This window comes from Agelaius phoeniceus, chromosome 1 (assembly GCF_051311805.1).
Source record: "Agelaius phoeniceus isolate bAgePho1 chromosome 1, bAgePho1.hap1, whole genome shotgun sequence".
In the NCBI taxonomy this organism is placed as follows: domain Eukaryota; kingdom Metazoa; phylum Chordata; class Aves; order Passeriformes; family Icteridae; genus Agelaius; species Agelaius phoeniceus.
The window spans coordinates 33449073-33458812 of NC_135265.1; the positions used below are offsets into that span (position 1 = coordinate 33449073).

General features: G+C 37.1%; 2 protein-coding genes across 4 annotated transcripts in view; one reads left to right on the forward strand and one right to left on the reverse strand.

Moving 5' to 3' along the window:
* The window catches only part of PALS2 (protein associated with LIN7 2, MAGUK p55 family member), a 58612-nt gene that overhangs the window by 40206 nt on the left and 8666 nt on the right, over positions 1-9740 (forward strand). For both annotated transcript variants that reach the window (XM_077176128.1, XM_054640817.2), the window contains exons 4-11: positions 913-1065; positions 1567-1794; positions 2939-3070; positions 5059-5158; positions 5680-5748; positions 6773-6934; positions 8463-8665; positions 9083-9211. In XM_077176128.1, the coding sequence (XP_077032243.1) occupies positions 913-1065; positions 1567-1794; positions 2939-3070; positions 5059-5158; positions 5680-5748; positions 6773-6934; positions 8463-8665; positions 9083-9211 (1176 nt within the window). The remainder of the gene's footprint in view (positions 1-912; positions 1066-1566; positions 1795-2938; positions 3071-5058; positions 5159-5679; positions 5749-6772; positions 6935-8462; positions 8666-9082; positions 9212-9740) is intronic.
* The window catches only part of GSDME (gasdermin E), a 39175-nt gene continuing 33459 nt past the window's right edge, over positions 4025-9740 (reverse strand). Inside the window, exons 11-13 of one of the 2 annotated variants that reach the window (XR_013181567.1) lie at positions 7156-7305; positions 4952-5109; positions 4025-4198 (exon numbers count right to left, since the gene is read on the reverse strand). The gene's annotated coding sequence lies outside the window, so the exon portion shown is untranslated. The remainder of the gene's footprint in view (positions 4199-4951; positions 5110-7155; positions 7306-9740) is intronic. The other variant, XR_013181569.1, reaches the window with a different exon arrangement.

A 9740-nucleotide genomic window follows, 5' to 3' on the forward strand; every position in this document is an offset into this window, starting at 1 on the left:
CCTGTTCCTCTCATAGAACTGCAGAATGGTTTGGGTTGGAAGGGACCTTTAAGATCATCTTGTTCCAGATCCCCCACCATGGGCAGGGACACCTTACACTAGAGGGTGACAGAAAGACAGAAAGTCTGCAAGTCTCCACTGTCTTAGTGCACAAGTTTGATCTTGCTTTACCTGTATGTGTTTCCTTACACATTTTTCTTTATCCTAAGATATTTTTTATGAAAAAATCATGCCTAAATTACATTGTCTTCCAAACATGATTATATTCATTTGGATCTCTTCGTTCTACCTCATATTTACGTATATGGACTGGAGAAAACACTGTTAACTCTAAGGTCTGAGCTCCTGTCTTCCAGAAAGTAAACTCTGTAAGCTTGGATTAATTTGTTACTAGAATTCTGCCTTGGCTTTATGCAAGCAGGAAGCACTCATTCTGCAGATAGCTAGAAATCCTTGCATACTTGTCATTATCCAAATTACTGTGGAGGAAAATTTTATTGCATTAAACACAAGTATCTAGTGATGAGTTATCTTCATTTTTTTGCAGTGGGCTGTTCATTTACTGTAACCATTTGCTCAGATACTGTCTCATTAGGTGGAAGACTATTTTAGGTACTCCTTTTTGTGTCTTCTTCCCTTGTAACATCACACATTCCTCCCAGTTTAGTTACATTTCTCCTATATTTCCTTAAGAAGCAGCATTTTTCTGTACAAGATAGGATATTTGCCAAGGCAATAGGCTTATCAGTTCATGTGAGCATTTATTGTGTCCGTTTTTGCTTTATTTCATGTGAAGTAATGGTATTATGACCTGATCCCAAAAGGACAGATTCAGTGGTAATTCAGCACTAAATCCTTTCACAAACAGTTATTTCATGACTATAAAAAAGATTTTTTTCTGTTCCTTTGCAGTCACTCTTGGAAGCACATGATATTGTGGCTTCAAAATGTTATGATTCCCCTCCTTCTAGCCCAGAAGTCAATAATTCTTCCGTGAACAACCAGGTTGTTCCAGTAGATGCTATTCGTATCCTTGGAATTCACAAAAGAGCAGGAGAGCCACTGGTAAGTAATTGAGGGTGAGTGTGTCTTTAAAATGCTAGTGAAAATGTTTGCACATATCTGATTTCTTGCATTATGTTTTAAGTGTTTTCATTATGTTGTGTAATTTAATGGGTGATAAGCTCAGTATTGAGAGGTTGAAATAGGAAGATACTTTCGTGTACTCCTTCCCATTCTCTCTAAGAAGTAATGGGACAGTGATTAGGCAGTCACTGGCCTGAATGACTGCTGGCAAAACTGACTAACACCACATCTTGATATGAGATGAAAGGATTGCATGCAATCAAAACAGCAGTAATTTTTCAGTCTTATGAAAATCTTGTGTGAAAGCACTTCTGTCACTTGATGCTTCTCTGTATCAGGAGCTCTAACACTGTAGTAGCTGTAACTGTTTTCATTGGAGTGAGTGGAATATCCCACAGCTGTGTATTTGTGCTTGAGGTAATGGTAAAATGAAACTGAAGTTCCAACAGTGGTAAACTGAGTGACCTGTACCTGTTTCAGGGAGTCACATTCAGAGTGGAGAACAACGATCTGGTAATAGCCCGAATTCTTCATGGAGGAATGATAGATCGGCAAGGTCTTCTGCACGTAGGGGACATTATTAAAGAGGTGAATGGCCACGAGGTTGGAAACAACCCAAAAGAACTGCAAGAACTGCTGAAAAACATCAGTGGAAGTGTCACTTTGAAAATTCTCCCCAGCTACAGAGACACTGTCATTCCTCAACAGGTCAGTAGCACATTTCTGATGATTCTGTGAAAAGAACTTCTGCTGAGTACTTTATTGTGTAAGATTCTCTAAGATTCTGGATTAGACATATGAATATAATGCTAGGAGGAAGAGTAAAATTTAGATACCTGTATTTACTTTTAATTACATTTTAGAGATGAGTTTGTTCACCTAATATGCCTGCCTGAAAAACTTAAATTAGTGTTTAAAATTGTTAGGCATTTGTATGCCACATATAAAGCACATTTCTTTGACCTTAAGTGATCTCTGATGACCTGACCACAATCACACTTCATGCAGTGAAGTGTGTGTGTGTTTATAATGTGGTTAGTGTCAAAATAATCAGTTTAACAGAATTCAGAAACATATTTAATTCAACAGACAGGCTTTTGAACTCTCTGACTTCAGTGGGAACTTGGATGGTGGCTGTTCCTTATCCTTTTGTTGTTGCTGTAGGCTGTCAATTTCTCCATGGCAGAAGTGACTTCCTGAGCTGAATCAGTCCTTTGAAGCACCCTATAAGATGCTCCTTCAAGTAGTGGGTCTTAATGCCTGTGACTTCCACTGAGTAGAGGCTGAGGGAATGTGCTCTGTTGAGGCAGGTGCAGGGCTTCCTTTACTCCCCAGCCTGGTACAAAGAGAGTCAAAGCTGTTTTCAGTTCAGTCATGCAACCTACTGTTTCTTCCCCTGCATCAAATTTGAGTCTTAAGCAGCTGCATCTCCTGTTATTTTTTGCCATGAACTCAATGATTTAAAAGTAATTGTTAAGATTCTACAAGCCTTAAATACAGTGCTCACATTCCAATAATTTGTTTGTATTTTTAAGTAGTTAAAAGTCAGAATTCTAATTGAGTTGTATACACTGAAATGCAAAAATGAGCATTTTGTAATACCATGTCCAAATGGAACAGATTTTTTAATTTTTATCATGAAGCTACTTCAGCCAAGGCTTGCACCATTGATTATTCTATCCCAGTTGGTGAATAACTTTTTCCCCCTAGATTGTATTTTACATGCCAAATGCAGCTTGGATCATGTCAAGGTTTTTATGCTGTAGGTAAAGACATTACTTCAGTTTGACAGATAGATTAGTCAGAATGTATTTTATAATGCTTAAGCTTTGTTACTTTTTACACATTTCAGGTTTTTGTGAAGTGTCATTTTGATTATAATCCATATAATGACAACCTCATCCCATGCAAAGAAGCAGGTTTGAAATTTTCTAAAGGAGAAATTCTTCAGATTGTAAACCGGGAAGATCCGAATTGGTGGCAGGTTGGTAAAAAGATTAAAATAAGTAAAATAAAAAACTGAAAAGCATCAGTAGGTGCCTTACTAATAAACTCTTTAAATTATGATCTACTTCCATTTAACAGTAGATACACCAAAAAAAAAATTATATTTCAATCCAATTTCAAGCTAATATAAAGATATGAAGTTGAAATACTAAAGGAAAAGTAATGTTTTAAATTGTATATGTAACACTCATTTTACTATTAGTTGTGTTTATTTGTCTTTGTTCTTGTATCATAAGCCTGGACATTCCCACAAATAAATCTAGGTGGACAATTTCTAGAAAAAAAGTCTTAGTTTGACTATAATTCTGGTAAGCCTTCCCTGACAGCAGCTGTGGAAGACGTGGACCCCTTCCTGAGTGCTCAGAGATGCAGAGAGAGAAATTAATCCTGTGGATTTGAAGGGAGTGAGAATAGCTGTCTGGAGAGGCTGTATGTTTTATTTCTACAGTGGTCAGTGTCTGTGAGCTGTGCATCATGCATGCTCATAGTCACAGTGTGTGGCACTGTGTTTCAAATATTAACAGCTCATCCTGCTTTAAGGTGGTATTTCTACATTCAGTCCTGCAGTAGAAATGTAATCCAGTGCTTATGCTATGTTTATTTTTTACAAGACACTATTCACAGAATTAAATATTATCAGTGCCTCTGAAAATGGGACAAGTGAACTTTTAAGACTCTTTTGTGAACTTTTAAGACCCTTTTCTCAACTGAGATCCTCAAAACTGGCAAAGAGTATAGCATTATTAATTTCCCTTTCGACCCCTACATTGCTCACCCTTTGCAAGGTAACAAGCAGAAGAGAGCCAGACTACGTGAGAACAAGATTTATGACTTCTTTAAAAGCAACAGAAAGATTCCAACATACCTAAGCAGCTGCTGAATTTTGTTGCTTCTCAGTGACAGTAATAACAGAAAGAAAGACAATAAAAAGTGTGAGGAAAGGCTGAGAATTTATTGCTGCCAACTTAATTAGTTTCAGAAGTAGACACTCCAAAACTCTGGAGGAATTTGATGTTTAGCTCTCATGCTGACTTCTGTATTGCCTTTCAGTCTCTCCAGTTGTAACTTGTGGGAGTCCAGGAGAAATAAATCTTCAACACTCAATCTGGCAATATTGAAATGTGTTAAATCAGTATAGTGTATTGCTATGCAGATCATGCCCCAGGAAAAAGAAGTTTAGTTTTTCCTCATGCTTTCTAGAAATGCTGGACTGTTAATGAAAACTTCATACTGTAAAAAATCAGTTAGTCATAGATAAAAGCATACAAGTTGAAAAGCAAACATCTCCTGTTAGCAAAAGAAGGATTTATTGCAAGCAAAAGATTTATGGAGAATTAGACACTTCATAACTGTGTTTGTGTGTGTTAAGCTTGCTGAGAATTGAGCTTGCCATGAAATTATTTTATAGAATATTTTAGCCAATTCATCACTGGGAATGCTTAAGTTACTAAGATTTTAAATATGTAGTTGCTTAGTGCAGAAAGCTTGAAGGCATGATTAGGGATGTGTTACTGGCATTCACTGGGAAATGACAGTTAATAAACTGTACTGAAGCCTGTTTGGAGCAGCTCAAGAATATAAAATAAGTATACTGTATACTAGCAATCTTGACTTTTGTCACCTGAGACTTCAGTGTCTGGAGCCAGAGAATTCCACTTGGGAATTTTATGCCAATATTTTATGTCTGGAGGAGCTTACTAACATAATGAGAACCAGTGATGGAACTTGCATCTATTTTACTTACATTTTCTAAATTTTAATACTCAATATCAAGACACTATTCCTGTAAAAGAGAATTTTAATATTTACATCTGACTCTGAAGTTTTAAGTCTCAGTAGTAAATGTATCAACACTCACCACTGAGAAACTGGCAATGAGGAAGTCAGTCAACACCATCTTGATGAGAAAAATGCTTCTTGCAAGTTAAATATAATTATTTGTTTGGGTTTTTTTTCCCCTCCCAGGCTAGTCATGTCAAAGAAGGAGGAAGTGCAGGTCTAATTCCTAGCCAGTTCCTGGAAGAGAAGAGGAAGGCTTTTGTTAGGAGGGACTGGGACAACTCAGGTGAGATTTAATAAATTTCAGGAGTAGATTTTGCTCTGACTCCATTTGTTTTGCTTTTCCCACCTTCATAAATAATAGAAAAACTGCTGTGTGAGATTACACAGATTATTGTGAAATGCTGAATTTCGTATTTTGGCTTTTGCTGAAGGACAAAGGGTGAAGTCTCTGTTTAGTGTTCAAAGATACATGAATCAGTTTTGCCACCTGGTGATGAAAAGCTGAATGAGGTGGGACAGGCAGTGTGCACTTTTTAAAAAGTTTTTGTATGGTATGCACAGAAAGTTAATAAGCTAAACATGAATTTTTCAGCTGCTTTCTTTTCTAGGAAAATATTTTTTTATGTGTTCAGTTGTTCCTGTACCATTTGATGGGTTTGTAAATAGATGTAATTTCTTGCCCTAGGATATATACAATTCTAGAATAGTCCTTATAAATGTATTAATCTAAAATTTCATGTATTCATATAAATAAGTTTTAGAAATTAACAGAAATTGTGAGTTCATCTAGTTTTTTATTTTTAGGGCCTTTCTGTGGAACAATAAGCAGCAAAAAAAAGAAAAAGATGATGTATCTCACTACAAGAAATGCAGGTATCTCTTAATACTACATGAAAGTCAATGTTCTTTAGGTGTCAAAACTCGCAGAGTGTAGTGTATCCAAAGCTAAAGATTTGCAGTAAAATATTTGATTATAAGTTTGATAGATTATAAGTTTGATAGATAGTTTTTATGGTTTAAAAACAATAGCAACCAGTGCAGACATGGCTGTGCTGCATACATCATTTGGTGGGTGGAAATCAGAGAAAAAGGAGTGGGTGTTAAGAAAAAACAGTGAAATGTTTGTTGCCAGTGGGCTGAGGGGATGTGATTTTTTGCTTCTGTTCAGCATTGATGAGGCCACACCTAAGAGTGGGCACCTCCACAGTGCAAGGGAGATGTGGACATACAAAGATGTTGAAAGGACTGGAGCATCTCACCCATGAGAAAAAGTTGAGACAGCTGGGAATGTTCAATCTGGAGAAGAGGAGGCTCAGGGCAGCTCTCACCAATGTGTAGAAATACCTGAAGGGAGGGTGCAAAGAGGATGGAGCTGGGTGGGCTGTTTGCAGAGTAGCCCAGTGACAGGGCAAGAGCCAGCAAGCAACACAGGCTCTGAACATCAGAAAACACCTTTTCCACTGTGAGGGTGACTGAGCAATGGCACAGGTTATCCACAGAGGCTGTGGAGTTGTCCTCCCTAGAGATAATCAACAAGGGTCTGAATGTGGTCCTGGGCATTGGGGTGGACCAGATGCCTTCCAGAGGTACCTTCCAACCTCAACCATCCCATGATTCTGTGGAAGTTCACTAATTGTCAGTCACAGTTTTCCCCTTCTGATCAAACACAGACTTTCTCCTTGGAAGTAAAAGAGAGAACCTGACCTTACGTTGTCCATGGAGAAATAACTATTTTATTCCCAAACCAATTTAAAGCTAGAAGTCTTGTGCCAAACTTACTGCCCTCTGAGCACTGTTTGTATTCACATGGGGTCTGTTGATAAACAGGACTACTTAATTTTTTTTTTCTTACAGCCCTGAGTGTGTATTAAAGCTTTTTGTACGTTTCTCAATGTAGAATTTGATCGCCATGAAATCCAGATATATGAGGAAGTAGCCAAAATGCCTCCTTTTCAGAGGAAAACCCTGGTCTTGATTGGGGCCCAAGGAGTGGGGCGAAGGAGTTTGAAGAACAGGTTTATTGTGCTGAATCCTACTAGATTTGGAACTACAGTGCCATGTAAGTTCTCAGGATTCTGAATGTAATATCATCCTTTGATTAACTGGAAAGTAGGTGATGTTTATCCTTGTGATTCAGTGTTGGAGTCATTTTGTCAGAGCATAAAATTTGTATAGAGTGGGAAAACAAAAGGCTCTTCCTGTTTTCAGAAAACTGAACTAACATATGACCATGAAAACATTTGTAACTAGCACTTAAATGGTACTGATGCTGCAGAATGCCAGTTTTTGTCTGTGCAGTATTTCAGTCAGGGTTTCCTCAGTGTCAGTCGCCATCCATTACTGAGGTCATTCCATAAGTTCCCAGTAGCCTTCTGTAATGAACAGCCAGTGGCGTTTCTCAGGTCTTCCTTTTAGTTTTCCACCTGTGGACTAGGCATTATAAATTGTTGCTTAGTTTAGAAATGTAGAGAAAAGCAGCAAACATCCAATAAAACTGAAGTGTTTGTAATCTCCAAGATTTGTATAACTATTTTAATATATCTAGCCTTAAGCACATGATCTTTTATTTCCCCCCCTATAAATAGCAGAAAAAAACTTATTTTACCTGAAGCATTTTTTCTTGCCTTTCTTTCAGATGCTTTGCTCATTAACCTTTTTTTTTAACTCCTCCCTCCTGTTTGGCTGTTGACCAGAGAAGCCCACTCTAGCTACATTATTATTCTCCTGACATGTACTTTTCAGAATTTCGAAAACAGTCTGTTCCCTTCTGTTTCCAGTGGGCAAGAAATAGATCTGATAATAATAGGAGGGAGGGACAGGTCTGAAAGATGAATTGTGCAAGATGAGAGAACCAGTCTCTCTCATTTGCTGAATCTCTAGCATCAAAACTGGCCAGGGCACTTAAAATTGGTTGATGGGCCTGATAACAAGGTTGACTTCTCAGTGTTACTTTTAAAAAGAAATCTTCTCTTGGGAATTCCATTAGTTTATATTGGCGAAATAGTAAGAGGCTTTTTATTGCTTCTAAAATTCTTACTCTATTTCAAAAAGGCCTTCAGAATTACTTATTTCTCTAAAATGCTATATAGATGCTTGAATATATGTAAGTAATGCAGCACAGTTGTTAAACATTCTTCAAAGGCATAAAAGTAAACTTTCCCCAATCTGCTAGTCTAATCATGCACATGCAATACCCAGTTTATTGTATGTAGAACCTTTTTTTCTACTTCAGATTTTAAGTGGGAGAACCAGTAAACTTAGTTGGTCTTTGATTAGAAGAAAATTCTCCAGGTTATTCATAAACAGATTTGTGTAGGATGTGTTTTGGGAGGTGGGAAAGGGATGAAATTGATCCAGTGCTCTATGGGGAGAAGCATGTTCTTGGTGTTGAGTTCTAATCCAGCAGGAGGGGCTGTGCTCAGTTCTAAAATTTATCTAGAATGAAGAATAAACGTGTACATGGAGCAATTACAACTGTATAACAATGTGTATTATAGTCTCCCTACTTAATAGGCAGTCCAGTTTCATATTTATATTCCAAATATAAAATGAAAACATTCAATTTATATTTTTAATTTTTTGTTTAGTTACTTCACGGAAGCCAAGGGATGATGAAAAAGATGGGCAGGCGTACAGATTTGTGTCACGAGCTGAAATGGAGACGGATATTAAAGCTGGCAGATACTTAGAGCATGGAGAATATGAAGGAAATCTTTATGGCACCAAAATTGATTCCATCCTTGAAGTTGTTCAGACAGGAAGGACCTGCATCTTGGATGTGAATCCACAGGTATATGATTTATAATGTTATTATTATAACATGTGTGGGATTATAATGTTGAAGAGGTGAAGAGAGATGCCTTCAAATTTGAAGGCTTCTTATCTGGTTTCAAGGTTACAATTATCAGCTGAATTCCTGTGTTTGTGGCACTTACTTGGAATGGATTAGAAAGGTGGAAAATACCCAACTTAAATTTTGCATGAAAGAGGAGTCTTGCAGAGTGATAAATAATCTTTTTAGCCAAGGAAAGAATGATGCTCAGCATTTCAAAAGGCAATGTAGGAATTTCCAAAATAGAAATAAGAATCTTCACTTATGTATTGCTGCCCATCATCACAGATGAGTTTTGTTGTGTCCCTTAAGTAAGGGGGAGATGTGGTGAGTCACTCTCAAACTTTAATTTTTTTTCTTTTTCTTTGCCTCTAGGCTCTAAAAATTCTGAGGACTTCAGAATTCATGCCCTATGTGGTGTTTATTGCTGCTCCAGAGTTAGAGACTTTGCGAGCTATGCACAAGGCTGTGGTAGATGCTGGAATTACAACCAAACTTCTCACTGTAAGCAGATCATTTCCTATTTAGTTTTCTTTGAACAAGATGTTCTTAGATCTTTTAAAAATTCTTTATCATTCATTTTAGGTGGAATTTGTTCTGAAACAAATGTCTCTTAGAAAAGCTAGGCAAGACTTTTGCTGATTACTTAGTAGAAGTTAATCAAATATTATGTATAAGGGAGATTGCTTCTTTCTTAAAAATAGACCTCTTACAGAGAAGTGTTGATTACAAAAATTACTTGTAATGTGTACTTTGGGAACTGTCACCTTTGATTATTTGCAGCAAATGGTAGATATTTCATGGTTGCAATTGTTCTTTTATGCAGATGTCTTTCCTTGACTTTCCCATCTCCCTCCCCACCCAAATTTTTGTTCCTGTTTGTCTTATAATATGTGTGTGCTTTACAAATGGAATGTGTAATGCTTGGGAAAGATATTGCAGCTTGTGTCAAAAAAGGAAAAAGCAAAAAAATCTCACTAACCAGCAAACTATCAACCCCCACTCCCCCCCAAAAAAAACCCAGAAAAAACCC